The sequence below is a fragment of the Cataglyphis hispanica genome, chromosome 3 (genome assembly GCF_021464435.1).
Source record: "Cataglyphis hispanica isolate Lineage 1 chromosome 3, ULB_Chis1_1.0, whole genome shotgun sequence".
Lineage (NCBI taxonomy): Eukaryota > Metazoa > Arthropoda > Insecta > Hymenoptera > Formicidae > Cataglyphis > Cataglyphis hispanica.
Genome location: NC_065956.1, coordinates 11,369,691 through 11,387,893, shown reverse-complemented (window position 1 = coordinate 11,387,893; position 18,203 = coordinate 11,369,691). Strand labels below are relative to the sequence as shown.

Below are 18,203 nucleotides of genomic sequence, written 5' to 3'. Positions count from 1 at the left end.
GAAATTCGAAATACCCCGTCAAAAGAAGTTTCCGCACAGGCTTGACACGCTGTTTGTGGAATTGTCGAAATACGAGCAGCGAACGCATAGTTTTGCGAGAGCAATTCTATAATGAAATAAAACGACGCTCGCCATTTTTCCGGAAATTGATTTATCGAGACGGAAATGCGAAGAGAATCTTCTTGGAAGAGAACTCGTGGAAACTCGCGAATAACTTATTTATCGTTGTTTAATTAGACTGCGGGCGCTTTTCATGTACTCTTTGATGCGGAAAGATTGATCGGAACGATTAAAAAATTTACTTTTTGATCTACTTCTTAATTTACCTTCTAATATTTTTGAAAGACGAAGAACTTTTTATCAACTCCATTTTAAGAAGCATATAATAAAAACAGATAAGAATAGAGGTTAATAGAAAATCTATGAAATAAAAAGCGAAAAAAAAAACAAATAAAAAAAGTAATACAAAATAAAAAACAATTAGATCATAAAAAAAGCATTAATAAAACAACGAAAACAAAGAAAACAAGATAATATACATACAATTGTACATATATACATACAATTGTTTCCACCGCACGATTTATTAATTATTATAACTCGTAAACATTTACTTTAGTATTCCTTATCAAATTCCTGTTCCATCGTTCCTTGAAACTTACTCCATTGTGCTGTAAAGATTAGAGCTGACGCTATGGCTTACATTTCATGTTATGACTTATATCAACAACTCGACGCAAGATTAACTAAAGTTCCTTGATAGCGAGCTCTTTACTGCTTAATCCTTCCTATCCTAAATTTTATTTTACGAGCGTGAAATTAAATCGTTCTTAGCGAATAAAGAGAGCAGTAATTTTCTAATTATCTCAAGAGGAATAAATTTTTAAATTAACTTTATATATAAATAACACTTTACGATTAATTATTATAGTAAGTTTGATCTTATTGATCGTCAAAATGCCAGAATATCATATAATACAGCGCGTTTATGTTGAGTTTTATCTATTTAACAACACCTTACACTAAAAAGAAAAATAAACAGTTTCTTTTGAAACGGGAAACGAGTGTTTATTCTTTCGTGCTGATGAGAGAACAAGCTAAAAATTCTCGAATATCGCAATGCCATTTGTTCTGAGACAAGCTAACGGAAGAAAACGCAAAAATTGCATACAGAAGCGCGTGAAAGGATATTCCGCGTCTCTTCTGGGACCGGAAACGTCGTTCCTCGCATTTCCCGAGTCGTGTAACGCGCCGAGTACACCGCGCACGCCGCAGTTACAAGATTACATTTCCCTCTCTCTCTCTCTCTCTCCCCCCGTGTATTATCCCCCGGCCGTTCCTTCTTTCCCTCACGGAGGCGTTTTCTCGCTCTCTTAAATAAAGAAGGAGAGGAGAGACTCCCGCGCCGAGATATATCTTGTTCTTTTAATACTCGGCAAATTCCAGTGAACGCATTGTGGAAATCCGGAGGGGATGGAAATCCGGCGTGCGCTTGGAGAACGGAGGTTGAAGGATAGGAAGACAGTTAAGCGAGTCCTGGGGCGCGCTGAATACGAGTATTCTTACGTGCATCCTGTTTCGCTCGTTTCTCTGTCGAGCCTTTAGTTTCGCATTGTATTATACTTTCATTCTCATTGTGAATACCGTAAACGATGGCATTCGCGTTTTCGCTTCTTCTTTTTATTTTTTTTTTTTTAAACCATCTCGTGTCGACAGCGACGAATTCCTATAAAGAAATGCAGGAACGCACGCGCTGGAGAGCGCGTGACGAGTCATTTATGAAGAGCTTTCACGATGTCCGGTACATATAAATAAATCGCGAACAATTGAATCGTCGCGAATGATGTTGACGAGTGATTTAAATGAAGATCACAAAAAAAATGATGGAATCAAAAAGTTTACTATATATACCAATAGAAAATAATGCAGAAACGTTAATAAATTAGATTCATCTTACAAATTACTTACATTTTTATTGTAATATAAGTAACACGATTAAAATTATATCTTATTATGCTTTATTACATTTTTCTTCAAAATCTAGAAACGAACTCAGTCGTTCATGATCGCACGGAAGCGGCACAGAATTGCTACTTTCGGAAGAGAGACGGAAAGGAATGTACTTGATGGAACGGAAGGCGCGATGGGAAAAACGCAGTCGCGCGTTTCGTATTTCGCGATCTGCTTCAGGTTATCCAAGACCAGATATCCTTCGTATTTTTTGCGAATTTTCCCGGCATCGTCGTCATCGTCGTCAACAATTCGCCAGACTTTCATATACGTAGCTTCGTATCTTTCAGACGCCACTTCCGTCGAAGTTTACCGTTTCCTCAAAGGTAGGATATAACCATGGGAAAATTTTCAAGCGCGACGAATTTCGAAGGCTGCGTAATCTTCTTATGGGTCGTTACGACGTGTAATCGGCAGCGGTAAAAGAGCAGGGAGAATCGGCGGTGATTTACGAAAATCTTTCGGTATCAGTAAGCGTTATCGTTACGAACGACGTGAGAGAACAATATGATTTTATAGTTGTCGAGATATCGCGCGCACATTTGCCTTAGCCGATTTACTCGTTTATCCTGCTCAAGTTTAACTCGAAGACTGTTCTTTTCCTCCTTACGAGATTCCGCAAAGATCACCATTTAAACTGTTACGTCTCGTCGTAAAACATTTGTACGAGAAAACATTTTCTAACTTATATACCGCCGTTCCGACCAATTGGTTACAAGGATAAATCAGTGAATAAGGTTTCCTTTGCAAAATTGCCCTGTGTTTCACAATTCTCGTAACAAACGTTTCCGCATCCAACGTGGTCTCGCATCGGACTTTACGCGCTGCTTCTCCGCGACGATCGTTACTCAGGCCGCGAAGATATTCTCCGGAGAGAATCTCTTTGCGAGTCGTTTAGCCCTTCTCTAGTGAGGATAGATCACGCGCGCGTCGAGTCCCGGAAGAATTTTTACTGCCGACCCAGAACGATATTACATACTTAGCCGCCGTTGCACCTGCTGCTCCGCGAAGATCCTGGCGTTTATCATGCGAAGGACTCGTTCCCGCTTTTTTAAGAGATCGCCGACCCCATATTTCCGCAGATATCTCGACGTTACTTCTTCCTATCTCGAAGTATTCCCGTTTCAACTTCAAGCGTTAAGTTATTTTATTCGTAAACATTTTTTTTCTATCTCTCCTCTTTTTTCGCGTGTTTTCTGTAAATAATCTAAAATTATATTGCAAGTAGTTCATAGGACAATGTACTATCCATCATAGCGAGGTAATTTGAAATTTTTTTTTTATCACCTTTTCTAATTTCAACAAAGCCCTTGAAGATTTTAAAACGTCTTTTCTTCACACAAATTTTATAAACATATCACATAGTTTTATGATTTTTAATTGAAGATTAAATATTATAATAATTAGATCTCTAAGAGATTTCTTATCGTATATGATATACAAATTTAGAGACACAAAAGATCTTAAAATATATATATATATATATATATATATATATATATATATATATATATAAAAGGAAACATTTGATAATAATTAATTATCATTAATATCGTATTTTATTAATGTATTTTATTAATAATGATAAGTCAGTGGATGAAGTTTCTGTCGCAAAATCAATAATTCTGTTAATCATAATCGCAGTTTCCTACATTATTATTATCTCATTATTGATTATAGCTGAATAGTAATTAATCTCTCGCTGAGTAATTGATCGAAGCTGCTATATGTTTGTGATGCAATCATGCAATGGTAACATAAGATAATATACATATACTATGTACATATATGTATACAATATCTGCAAATCTTATCTTTATTACGAAACAATCATTAAAATTAATAAAACAAGGGATTCTAAAATAGAAATTTAAGAATGCAAAACGTATTTGAATTATTTGCAAGAAATACAATATTGTTTATATGCCAATAAATTAAATGTCATAAAAGTGACACAAAACAGGCATAATAATAATAATAATTAAACGTGCTTTGACAAAACAATAAGGCGATATCATTTATTATATCGAGCAAAAAATTGATTCAATTTAATTATTCAAATTTATCCAGAATTATTTGACGATTAAGTAGAAGATTATGTTATGTCATCAAATACAGGAATGTAATCGTTTTTTAATGTAAAAATGGTCAGAGAGAAAACGCAAAGTTGCTCGTTCGATTCAGGACATATCCGACTGTAGGTTCCAAGCAGACAGGGATGACAGGACACTCCGAATTGAGGATATCGCGGATGACAGTGAATCCCACACGTGACTGGAATAATTGATCGGCGCGATTGCCGTGCCGAGTCGCAAAAAGAGAAGATCCTTCATCGAAACTAAAATCCTGGGTGTCCCGGATCGAATTCCGCATTTAGGCAGAGATTGCTTCTAAGAGAAATATGACGTACGACGACTCTGAACGTCGACACATTCAATTGTAATGCGCGTGTCCCTGCAATTTTTCTCGCAATACGTCGCGAGCTAGACGCACGTCGCGAAATATATGAAAATTTGTCGCGATTCGTGATTTATTCTCGATGTCAACGCGGATTTAGTTTTGTAAAACGTGCGCGTAGAGGACGTCAATTTTCATAACACTGCGAGTCGCAAACGAGATTAAACTTTTTGTGATTTCGTTGCCGTGTATTATAATTTTCATGCATATTATAATGTTTTTAATCCATGTCTTTGTTAAAATATTTTAACGGAAACGTTTACACATAAAGCCACATATACATGCTGAGTTTTTCTGCACACATTATTAATTATAATCTATTAAAAGATTTAAAAAGCATTATAAAAATTATACATGTGCAAGCAAAATTTATTACAACTGTAATTTATTAGAAATAGATTAGAAATTATTTTATAAATAAATTAAAAATATTTATAATTTTTAAAATACAGAAATTTGTCCGAATTAATCAATCAATACGCAATTATTTTATGATAATTTTCCACGTTTCTACATATTATGAAATACTAAACGATAAACAACGGTTTGATTCTACTTTAGTAAATATATTACATATCGAATTTTATTCTTCCCTGATGATTCCTTCATCGGAAAATAATTTCCATTAAGATAGCAGAATTGTTGTGTAGCTGATTGTCCGTCTAACCCACTGTAGAAAAATATACATGACCTTTGAACGGCTAGACGAAGTCGATAAGGACCGATTTTGCGAGATATCGAACGTTCGTCTGCGAAGACAGATGAGCTTTCCGAAGCGGAAAAATATGTGGCAACTGGACTATCCGTGAATTTCTTGTCAATTTTCTTTTGACATCGAGAAAGGCGCGATTCTAGTCAAAAAAAAAAAAAAAGAGAAACCAAGAAACTCGAAAGATCAGAAACAATCTGTTATGATTTACGATATGTCAATTTTTTATCACGTCATGACATCCGCTCCGCACGTGGTGGATATCTGAATATAGATTTATAATCGCGTTACACACAATTAACCAGTTCATTTAATTGCAGAATGCAATATTTCTTATATCAAAGAAAAATATTGCTGTAAAAATTGAATTAAAAACAAAAGTGATTTCGAGAAATTTAACTTAGCTCGAGATAAAAAAGTGGAAAAGTTTTTTCAATATCTAGAAAGCTAGATATTAGCAGTCTCATCAACATTAGATTATAGTTTGATTAAAAAATAATTACAATACAAATATTTTTTTAATGGAAAAGAATTAATTGATATTTTCGATAGTAGTTGACTTTACTTTATTAGTATTTGTTAATAAAAACTCAGATAAATTTTTATTGAAGAAAATTATAGATTTGTATTATTTTCTACTCTGATAATTAATTAGAAAAAAGTTAAAAATCTCTATGATAAACAGGCAGTCAAGATCAAGTCAAGAAGCGGATGAAAAATAGCGAAGAAGCAACGAAGGATATGGAAATTGAGATGCCCATCATTATGGTTGATGGACAACTCTCCTCTAGTTTCGCTCTCGGCATCCGAAGAAATATCGCGATATTTTCTCATACGATAGGACCCCGATCGTTTCTCCAGCGATGCGCTCGAGAAAATGAAACGTGATACAATTCAAAAATAAATTCATCTTAGAACAAATTTTTGTGTCATGTCAAAATTTATGACATTGATTGCATTGTTACACTTAGATAAAAACAAGATTTTTTAATTTTATGAAAAGGCTATTTCAGAAACTAGATTTCTGCGCTATCAAATATTCAAATTATCAAAAGTAGTTAACAGAAGTTATTAAATTTTTAATTTTCAGAGTTTGAAACGACTTGAAACTTTAAATCTCATTTCTTCAAATAATATGAGCTTCATAAATAAAATATAATAATTAATTTCTGAATTGTTCGGACAGTACAAAAAAAAAATTATAATTATAATTTTATCGGCATTGCGCTATCATGAGAGTAAAAAAAATTCTATAGCTCGCAATTATAACTTTTCTTGCATTAAACAGGATTCAAACGACGTGAATTGTTTTCACGAGAAGGAACGGCAGTCCATTTACAATTTTTACTGCACTTACTGCAAACAAAACGCGATATATATGAGCTATAATATTACCGAAGTATTACAAGTTTTCGACAACGAGAAAGTTTCGCCTGATCGCCGGCTAGTTTTCCGCGGAGTTTTCATGCGACGAAGAAAGCATAACATGGCAGATATTCGTCGCATTCGTTTTCTACTATTTAAGCGGTCAACGTTTCTCGGTGATCATGAGCTTTTCTTGAAAAACAAGATCCTTCAGGATTCCTATAAGACTTTTTCCGACTAACGAGCATCTGTTTTCGCAACCCAAGAAATAAAAAGAGACGCCAAGGAATTGCCATAATATTTTCGCGGATATAAATTTCGAATTTAATTTTAACTTTCCTAATGTGATCTGAAAGTTATGTATATGCATAATACAGAGAAAAATAATACTGAGAAAAAAATAAAATTATAAAATTCGATATCATTTAACATAATGTGTCAGACATATGGCAAAAATATGACATGAACGAAACATAGTCTTTTATAAGAGAAATTACATAGTAGAAAATTGTAACATTGTTTGCATAAAATAATGTTAATAATCTCACAAGAGAAAGAGAATCGGGAGGAAAATATTTCATAAGAAATTCTAAAAGTATTCTATTTTAATTAAAGAGAAAGAGAAAATAGATATAACAAACGTTATAATTGATCTACATGAGCAATCCAACTTTGCCGTCTTTAAAAAAAAAAGGAAATATTTTTTACATAATTACAAAAATAACTTTTTATGAAAGATCAAAAATATAATGCCCGGTATTTTCCATAATAAGAGCCGCAACATGCCATAGAAAAAGCAAGTTTTACACTTTTATGGCAAGTTTCACGCGGATACGCCATCATTCTTTAGACTTATCCGACGAAGTTTTCGAATTGGACAATTCATTATTAAGGCTCGTTTCGTCTCTGATTCATGATTTTTTTAGAATCTCACCTAACCGCGAGCGCAAACCCGAGGAGGCAAACTTCCGCCATCCTTCCACCTTTTATGTTTTTCCTCGTCTACTCGGTGGAGTCGCGTTTTCCGCTCCGAGAGAAACTTTCGAATCGCATTGGTCTGCGAACGTGGAAAGGCATCGATTTCGCTAAATGTACGTTTCTATTATGATGTAACGATGAATTATTACCGCGATAAATTTGTAAGATTCGCAAAGAACACATCAATAAATAATTTATATATCAGAAGTCTCATGACTTTTCTCTTATCGGAATCTTTATAAATTATGTGCAGAATTAATTTCTTTTCAGTAAAAATTCTCTGCAAAATTTATTACGCGAATATTCGGTGTTACCAATTATGCATATCTAAATTTAACGAGTTAAATCTCTTTAAAGCAATAAATGTGTGTGTGTGTGTCACTTTGAAATTACCGGGCTTTACTTTGACAGGAATTTAATTTGGACATTAATTGCTATGATATTTAAGGAAGATGATGAAGGATAAAACTTATAAAGTTGCTAAGTCAAATTACAGTCTTGTCACATTTTCACAAATCTTCTTTAAATTCAAAAAAGAATGATTCCTTAACTTTTACGACAGAATGACACATGCCAATACATACTTCAATCTGCAATAAATTAATAACTAATAAATTACTTTATATAATGTGTTTCCTCCTCTAGTTAATTGCTATTAAATTAAATAGTAGAAAAAAATTCGCATTTTTGCGAAGCTAGCAAATGAGTCAGCAAGGTTGTGAAGTATCGTATCGCGTGGTGAGGAAACTTCTTAACGGTGGCGCGAATAAGAATGCATTTATGTCAGAAAGTCGAGACATACGAAAAATATTCCGGAGATACGCTCGTTTACCAGCAGAAGACAGAGGCACACGAAAACCGTGGAGAACCGCGTGGGTCTCGGGGTCCGATGGGAAATGGCAGTTGGGGGCCACACCCCGAGTCGCAAGCGGAGCTCTGAATTTTCTATGGAATCTGCTAACGATAAAATACGAGCCCGTCCGTTCCGTCATACTAAATTTCAGGATGTGTCCGCCCGGCTCCGTACTCTTTCTATTCGGGGCGCGAGTGCCATCCGTCCCCTCTCACGGAGAATCCGAGGTAGAGACGACGTTGGAAAACGTCGTTCGCGGGATATATCAATCATCTTCCAGCACGCGGTATTTAATTTTCATGAAAGATTCCGGGCGCCGGACGCGCTCGAGAAGAAAAACACTCGGGCGGAAGATGACTGCGCCGTTTATCGAGCGCAATGCAAAAAGATTAAATCCCGGAAGAAAAGGTTTTGACGATGGAAGAAAACGATTTTAAACTCGTATCCCTCGTTAACCCCCCCCCGCACGTGAATGCCAGAAATTCTACATCAGCGGGCGATGCAGTTTGTGGACAAGTAATGACAGGGCTGACAAATCAAAAGTGGCGTATACATAATTACAATTTCTTTAAAAGTACTATTTTTCTCACTACAAGAATTTTATTAAATTTCTAATTAGATGAAAAAACCTCAATTTACATTGTACAATATTAATTATGTCATAAAAATGCGTTATATTTTACGTCATTTTGATGTTATTAATATTTATTGTAAAATATTTTCGTTACTATTCATATACTCTGTCATATTATAATTTTATTTATATTTGTTGATCTCTGTTTACACACAGATACATAAAAAATATCTAAAAATGAGTAGTATTTTCAATGAAATTAAGTATATGCGGACTCGATTATTCTCTCTTTTTGATAATGAGGTGCACGTCATTCGCAGAATAAAAAGGACGAACATCAAGGATAATAAAATCGATTTTTTTTTTTAGATGCTTCTGGCAGTATCGGATATTTTCAATTCTCATTGCGTCGATCTTCCTTTCTGAAAGCTGACGAGTAATCACCGATAAAGCGATTTAAACGAGGATATCCAGCGTGAAGTATCGATTTCAGGGAATCACGTAGTGCCTCTTGGCTCGTTGAGACGCAATTCTGGCGATTCCGATGCAACGTGTCCTGTCTGGGATTACAGGATTTATCCAAATCACTTGAAAAGCTCATTGATGAGAGCCAAAAAGATATAGAAATTTGTTGGAGAATGCAAAGAGTCACGAATTATACGCGGGATTAATACTATTATTATTAACTCTGTGAATTTTAATTTAATTATATAATGCATATTTCGTCTTTTTTATAATAAAATTCCTAGAAAATATTTTTTATATCTCGTGTCATATTTATTTCGTCATGATAATTAAATTTACGTATTAAACAATAGATTAAACAATTATTGAAAAATTAAAAGAGACAGTGCAAGTCAATTTATGGAAAATGATTGAAATTTTTCAATTTTATTCAGCCACAAATTTTCTGTATCGCTATCATATAAGAAAAATCAATTATTATCCTTTCAAATATTAATTTTAATTAAATTTCAAAAAAAATAGCTTATTAACAATTTAGACACATATACGATAGCAAGCAATTAATCTGGTGGATAGAGGCTAATATGACTGTACGCTAAATAAGTGGCCATAGACTAGGTGAGAGGACGAGAGACAGTATGAAACTAATTTGGCCGTAAGCGGCCATTAGATGAGCCCCGAAGTGTGCGTATGGGGAAATGGGAGAAAGGGAGAAGCGCTCGTCAAAATCTAAAGTAAATCCTAATCGGATTAGCATGAGTCGATTCAACGCCCGAACAGCTTTTGTTCCCAAGTTTCAACGATGGAGCCTTGGGACGTGTCTTCTTTATCCAATGAGCTAACGACTCTGAGTCTTGGGACAGGAAAATTGCAACGACAAAGAGAAAAAGCGATGGAAGTGATGGAGAAGGTGATGCGCGCGCGACATGGCAAGAAATATTGCAGGCATAAGATGATTATTTCTAATTTACGAGATATTTTTTTTAACAAGTAATTTGAAATTGTTAGATAAAAATGATTTAAAGTGATCAAGGAGAGAAAAATCAAAAAACGTAAAATATGTAAAAATGCGAATAAATGTGATTTAAGAAAGCGAGAACGATAATCATAATTAACAGATAATGAAAGAATATTCGTCCTCATCTCTTTCTCTCTTCTTCTCTCTCTCTCTCTCTCTCTCTCTCTCTCCCTATATATATCTCAAAGTGGCTCGAAATTAACCCGAGCTGAAGCGCCAGACGCAGAGCATCGATGCGTAAAACGAAGCGACAGTGGCGTTTCGACGCCAATGGTCTTTCACTTGCGAGATGTATCCCTATTCGATTACGTTTTCCACATGCCCACGCTCTACGGACATCCCTTGAGAAGCTCCATCGGGACGAGAGCCCGAGATATCCGAACACTAACGCGAAAGCAGATTGTTTAAGTTAGCGATGCGCGACGATCCAACCGACGGTTCCGCAATGCTCGACCAAGTTCTGATTAAAAGAAAACAGCGCCGATCGGTCGGCTTTGAAATTTGGCTTTGACACGATCTGCGCATTTGGTACGCATTTATTCAACAAACTGGGTTAATCTTTTGACGTAATACGCTTTCAATTGATCGATTAATCTCTTCTTCGACTGGAAATTGAACTTTGCGAATTACCTCTAATGTCCAAGTAGATGAGAAAAATTTGTAATGAATATGATGACATCGATTAAAAAGAAGAAGATAAATCAATTATACATGTATGTATTAAAAAATAAAGCAAAATATCTAATGATCTATCTATTGATTGATGACTAATCCAATAAATAATTCTTTTATACACAAAATGTTCTCTTCAATTTAATTAATTTAAAAAATACATATTGCCAAAATTAATTAATTATTGTTTTATTATTATTTTAAGCGAAAATTGAAAGGTTCCGCAAAAGAGAAGCATTATCCAGCCATATAGTTGGATGCAGTTTCGCCGTTTAAAAATCACTATCATTTTTTCATATTGAATCTATACTGTTTTTTACATACATTGAATATATCCAATGATTAATCCATTATTATACAATTTTATTATATCCGCATTTATATATGTCTGTCACAAATGAAAAAAAAAAAAAAAAACATCTAAACTCTCATCGGTTCTCATCTGAACCGAACATCTAATCAGCGACCCACATATTAAATCAACTTAATGATCGATCGATAGCCAAATTGGGTTAGAGACTTCGTGAAAGCTTCTCATCGCCACGACATGAAGAGCTCTTCCTCGGAAACCAATAAGGTATTGCTTCGATTCTATTAAGAGACAAGAGCGACGAGCCCATCTTGGACTTTCGGCGTTTCTCAGAAGCCGGCTCACCAACTACTGGTTTTACTGCATTACAAAATCAGTGCGGCGGATATGCATCGCTGACGATCGAAGCTGCTATCGAACTGGGACACGAAGTTGTAAATCACTTATTAGAGCTAGCGCACTTGAAGAAGAGCAAAATATGCTATCGTTATAGCTAAAAAGTTTTGCGAGCTCATATGAAAGAAAAAGAGGATTACGAAAACCTATATTTCAGATTCTCTGAATATTGTCAGACTCGCTTTAATTATATAATATGAGATTTGTTCAGAATATTTGTAAAATTATTAAAAAATTAAATATATTGATTTTTACTTTGACTATTAAACATTAATATCCTAATAATTTTCAACATTCTCTATCGAAACATTTTCAGTATTTTCAAAGCGTTTATGCATAAGCGTGCGTGCGTAATTACGTTTGATTTCGCTTCTGCACCGGATACTGTTATTTAACATTAGGGAAACGAGAAACTGTTACATAACTTTCTATAAAGTGGAAATTGAACTTTCTATACAGGTTAACGCGCATCTTATCGATCTAATATCAAGTCTTAATTACTGCACTGCGATATCCGTTTCGTCAAGTTAGTCACGTTATAAGTAATTATTTTACATGACGTAAAATAATATCGCGTAACACTATTATTTCAACTATGCACAAAGTCTCATTGTAATTTATATCACTTTTCATTGCAAAAAATAATTACGAAATAAATACGTAATATATACCTATTATCAGAGAGACAAAAACTCTGAAAAAACTGTTAATATCTTGAACGTTAAAAGCCTTTTTGCTCAAAATCATATTAATCTCTTTTTATTTGTAATATAGTATGTACTAAAAAGAATTATTACAATATAAATTAATAACCATATAATTAATAACAAATTTTGTGTTTATATTTCCATTTTATAACAGATTCGATATGCATATACATGCTGATGGGCATCATTATTTGAATAAAAATTTTGTTCACGCAAAAAATAAAACAAATTAAGAAAACAGCTTTATTTTTTTTTCACAGAAAAAACAATATTTTATCCAAGGAGACAAATTTATTCGTAAATAAAAATTAGTATCATATATTTAAATTAAAATTTATTCAGAATGAAATATATATACTGATTATTTGAAAAATAATTTAACTATAATATCTGATAAATAAAAAATATATTGGAAAGCACTTTCGAGTTAATTTCGAATAAATTATCTTAAAATAAATAACGAACAAAATTATTATAGATATAGACAGATTTGCAAGCATGCGTATATTTTTATACTTTTCTCATTTTGAACATATTATTTCCATTGTAAAAAAAGATCAATCGATTATGACGTGGGTTTTAAGTCATGCGTTACAAGCAAACATGAAATTTTTCATTCCATATTATCAATGATTCTATGAATAATCCAAGAATTTTATTCTTAAGAAATATTCGACTCGGCAATTTAACAACCGCGCGTCGACGGAAGAGCAAATCAAACTACAGACAAATCAGCCAATCGACGGTACTCTCAACACGATCGTTTACAGAGGATTGCTTTCAATAGTCGACTGATTGTACGAGTGGTCGTTCGATCTCGGATTAACGACCATTCTTGGGACCGATTCGTCCAATCGCAGCGACAATCGACATCGAGTATCGGCGGCCAGTTTCGCTGAGTTTCCTCGATCGGACGCAATTTTGTGAAAGTTTAACGAGCCTCGAACTAGAACCCGCGCGAAAAGCCCAAGTTTCCCCTCTCGAAAAACGTTCAGATCTCCAGATTTATATTGCGATGAGAGAGAAAGAGAAAGAAAAAAAGAATGAAAGAGAAGAGCGTGTCTATTCGTAGGTTTCCTATGTTCTCCAATAGTCGCGATGCTATCACGATTGACCGTTCCACTGCAAACAGTTGTAAACTGCAATCGCACTGTGTGTCACCATATCTTCGGATATCGACGATTATATCCTCGTGAAGAGGACTGGTTCGAGAAGTATATTTAAAAAATGATTGATGTGCGGAATAGAAACTTCGTTTCTTTTCTATTTGTATTTAATGAGTTTGCAACTAGTTTTCCATGAAAAGATCAACGTTTCATCTCACACTAAATGAAAACTGTCAAGTCGAAAGTATTTTGAGATTTGTTACGTCATTAAAAAAAAATTATTCCGTTCGTAGCTTTCATTTATCGGATAGTCGCGATACTATCATAACTGATTGTTTCGCAAATAGTTGTCAATTGCGATTGTCATTATTATACTATTGTGTTATAATTGTATAATAAATAAGACAATTTTTGCTTATTTAGAATGCATTTCTTGCATCATAATATTTTTCTCAATATCAATTTTTCACGAGTTTTCTTATGATTTAATAATAAATGCATATCTAATGTCTCTCTATTAAAACATTTCATTATTATATTTAGTATAAATATTTCATAATTGTCAAAGCAATAAATTTATGTAATTTTTTAATAAGCTGTTTTATGAGACTAGCAGCAGGAAACGCTGCTAGAAAATAAATAATAAATCGTGCAAAAAGGATAATTTGAGCAGAATTTTATGGAAGCTTAACGAGCCTTGAGTTAGTTCCGCACGAAAAATTTAAGTTTTCTCGTGAAAACAACCAGGTCAATTTCTGTAAATCACTATAGAAATGCAAATTACTGAAAAGCACTTGCGTGCCTTCCGCATACGTCCGCTCTATATCTGTGACAGCAATTATATATGCAAACACAGAATTTTAAACAGCGCATCTGCGCCTTTCAGTATTTTAAAATATGTATGACTGGATTACGATTTAAAAGATATCTACAACTTCTATTCCAAAGACCGTAAGAGTGTGCACAAAATGGTTTTTCAATTTAATAACAAATTTCGAGATTAATAGACCAGTGGTAAAAAAATATGCATGTACTATCTAGCAATGATAAATCGAATAATTCGCTCTTGGTATAGACATTTTCGGGCAAACGTCAATCTAACAAGAAACCTACCATAGCGATTAAGGACGATGTTTACTTACCGATAACAGTGAGGTTAACTTTCAAGTTTCTTGTCGGCGAGTTCCGGAAGTCGACCCTGCACCTGTAAACACCCTCGTCACTCTGCCGAAGATCCTGAACTGTCAACTGCGCCGGTGGGTTCGCACGAAAGGACGCTCGATGGCCCCAAAAATGCGCAGCACTCCAGAGTTTCGCTTTTCCAAACTGTCGACTTCTCGCATCATAACTACAACAATAATTACAGAAATATATTATTAAAATATAATTTGAAAAAAAATTGCATAGTATTTAACTCTCTCGTATTTAGCTTAATATTTAATAACACTCGCAAAATCGTTCAAATTTAAAAACTACTTTATGAAAAATTCTTCAATTTATTTAAACCAAAAATAAATTATAAAATTATAGAATAACCGAAATATCGAATTAAAAAAAAAAGATAATATCGAAAAAGTAGTGTAGCTTATCGCAGCATAAAACATCAAAGTGAAGCATTATAAAAGATTTACGCTGTTGATTTAATGCGTCACGGCAAAGGAGTCGAAAGCGAGTTCTTATCGCGGAGTACGCTGCATTTACAGTGAGAAGTCTGTTTGCGACTGATATACTTCGTCTGGCTTGGCCTGCGAGCTTCGCGGAGTGTCCTCGGGCCGCGCATACAAATCACGGGATTACCGCCGCGAAATATGTCCGTTAGCGGAGTTAAATACCCGCAGTTTCGCGTGTCGCAAATCGCGGCAGCAAGTCGCGTAGCTCGCGCTGCCGTCCACCGCACGATATTCGCATTTGTCAACCAGGCGAAAACTTTCCCCTCCGGAATAACAGACGAGTTATTTTGAAATCTTTCCTTGCGCGGGCCGGAGAAGAGAGCGAATGAACGAGGGAGATGGTGGGCAGGCTAAATAATGCGGGTTAAGTCGGCCAGAGGGATAAAAGTAACCGGAGGAACGAATGGTCGACGACCAAAGTACGACGCACAATACACTCGGGCCGCCCTTATCTGGCTTCGGCCAATTTTTCACTGAACTTTTGCAATTCGTCATAGTCGAGGAGCTCGCGGGAGGCAAGGGTGGCGAGGCGATTCTCCCCCATCTCTCACCCTCTCAAAGTCGCCCGGGCTCGAGACGACCCAATACAGACCGGGAGAAGTGCACTCGACCGAAAGAGTCAGATAACCTTTTACTTCTCAGGTCGGAGCTTTCTGTGGAAGCGGTTTTAGGTCTTGTTAAAAGAAAGGCCGATACTGATATATCGTTCGTATTATACAATTACGATGTCGTATGATTTACCGGATGGCCTATAAACAATGATAACAATTTGATTTATCTTTACGTTTTGTTATATCTTAATTTAGTTATATCTTAAAAACTTGCTCTTTTTCTCTCTTCCTTAAAATCCAAGATATTCTCCGGTCCCATAGCACAAAGATCAACTATGACACAGATGCTGTATCCTCCATCCTGCCGTTAATTATCACTGGTCCGGACTGACAATGACTCATCATAAGTTCGTAAGTCTAATCGAGGAACAAAATGACGACCAAGTTGGCGCGATAAGACGTTCGTGCCGTCAATCGTGCCTGAGTGTCGGGAAGGATCGTCCAAGTTTCGCTTCTCACCCGCACGCGGCTCATTCCCGTTCTCGCGGTTGCCAAGACAAATTGGATAGGTTTTTAATGAGCGATTCGTCAAGCAGACTCGAGACCTACTCAAATTCACCGGCATAACGTAGCACGAGACGCAGCGCGACGCTGCGGCATCAACCTCGCTTGTCGAGTTTCTTTCCGTGATTTACGCGGTCTACGTGAAATTTAAGGGATCCGTGAACACACGTCGACAGTAAAAAGGTCTAATTGCGACGGACGGCTGTTCTCTCCGAGGCTGGGCGAGTAAATCCCTCGTGGAACATTTTATTTGCGAAAGTCGGCCACACGTTGTGTCGTGCGGATAATTAAGCGTGAGGGCGAATGCTGTTGGCGGAACGATGTTGAAAAGCGCGGCACTGTGTTTAGTTGTATTGAATTATTCCGCTCTAAATGGAAAACGCACGTTATGACACATTTAACTCTTTGTTGTAATATTATTTTTGCGAAAGACAATTGTATTTTTTATATTTTGTATGTACATAGCTATGAAACTAGTATTTTATTATTTCAAGATTTATTATATTAAAAAAATATACATATTATTTCAAGATTTAAAATATATGCTTCATATAAAACTATATATATATATATATATATATATAATAAAATAATCCATTAAATGTGGAATAAAACTATTTTATTAACTTAATTCTATTAACTTATTCTATTAATTTAATTATAAAAAGAATTTATAAATTTACATTTTATTTGATAATAATAATCTTTTTATAATTAAATTAATAGAATAAGTTAATAGAATTAAGTTAATAAAATAGTTTTTATTCCACATTTAATGAATTATTTTATTTATCAATTCATAAAATGTATGGAAAAACATTTGAAAAAACATAAATATACATTTATAACGTAGGGATAAAATTATAGGAAAGGAAAATTATTACATTTGAAGAGATAATGAAAATTGCGGAAAAATAATATAAAACGTACAATATAAAACGTGATATTTTATGAAAATCAAATGCATTTTATTAACAGATTTGTCATATGAAATGAAAGGTTAAGGAAAAATCGTATAATCTGCGTGAATTGTTGCATGTAATTTGTGTACATGCATTATGAATATGTACGGAGAATATAATTTTTATAGGGATAATGTAAATTAATATGTCGGACAAATTCTACTGATTAACATAGAATAATATGAAAATAATTATAATTATAATATTCGGAAATTTGCCGCATTTCAGAATATGGTACAGACATTTTTAAAATGATTATCATCTGGTGAAGTTTTAATTAATTCTGTCAGCCGTACATTATTGCCGCTGTAAACTGTAACTACATGCAATATAAAGCACGTCACGATCGCATAAATCCTGTTAAGCACATCAACTGCGAAAATTTTTCCATGGCATGTTTCATGTCCGATTTGTTGAAAATGTATTATTAATTTTGTTCGATTGTAATTCATTGCGCTTTGAAAAAAAAAAATTTTCTCCGCACAGTCGTGCGCTTTTATTCCACAAGAATTACAAGGAAGATTAATTATTTTTGGATGAGAATACGAAAAACGTCATTTTCCTTTTCCCTTAATTGTTCAAAAAAATCCGTCTACATTAAATGTATGATCTGCGCGCGTATACACGCAAACATATAAATTATAATACATCTGTAATATAAAAAATATATTAAAATATTTTTTTTTATTAAGCTTTCAAGATAATATAAAACAGTTCAAAAATCAAGTATAGAAATGGAGAGGAAAATAGAATGAAAAAACAGATAGCAAAAAATGGAATAAGGAAAAGGTGGCAGATGGTTTCTAAACAAATTAAAATAATCGCCGAGTCCCATC

At 34.4% G+C, this 18,203-nt stretch overlaps 1 protein-coding gene across 3 annotated transcripts in view; it reads right to left on the bottom strand.

Annotated features, from left to right (window-relative positions):
- The window catches only part of LOC126859234 (nephrin-like), a 223,107-nt gene that overhangs the window by 125,915 nt on the left and 78,989 nt on the right, over positions 1 to 18,203 (bottom strand). For all 3 annotated transcript variants that reach the window (XM_050610297.1, XM_050610296.1, XM_050610298.1), the window contains exon 4: positions 14,763 to 14,968. In XM_050610297.1, the coding sequence (XP_050466254.1) occupies positions 14,763 to 14,968 (206 nt within the window). The remainder of the gene's footprint in view (positions 1 to 14,762; positions 14,969 to 18,203) is intronic.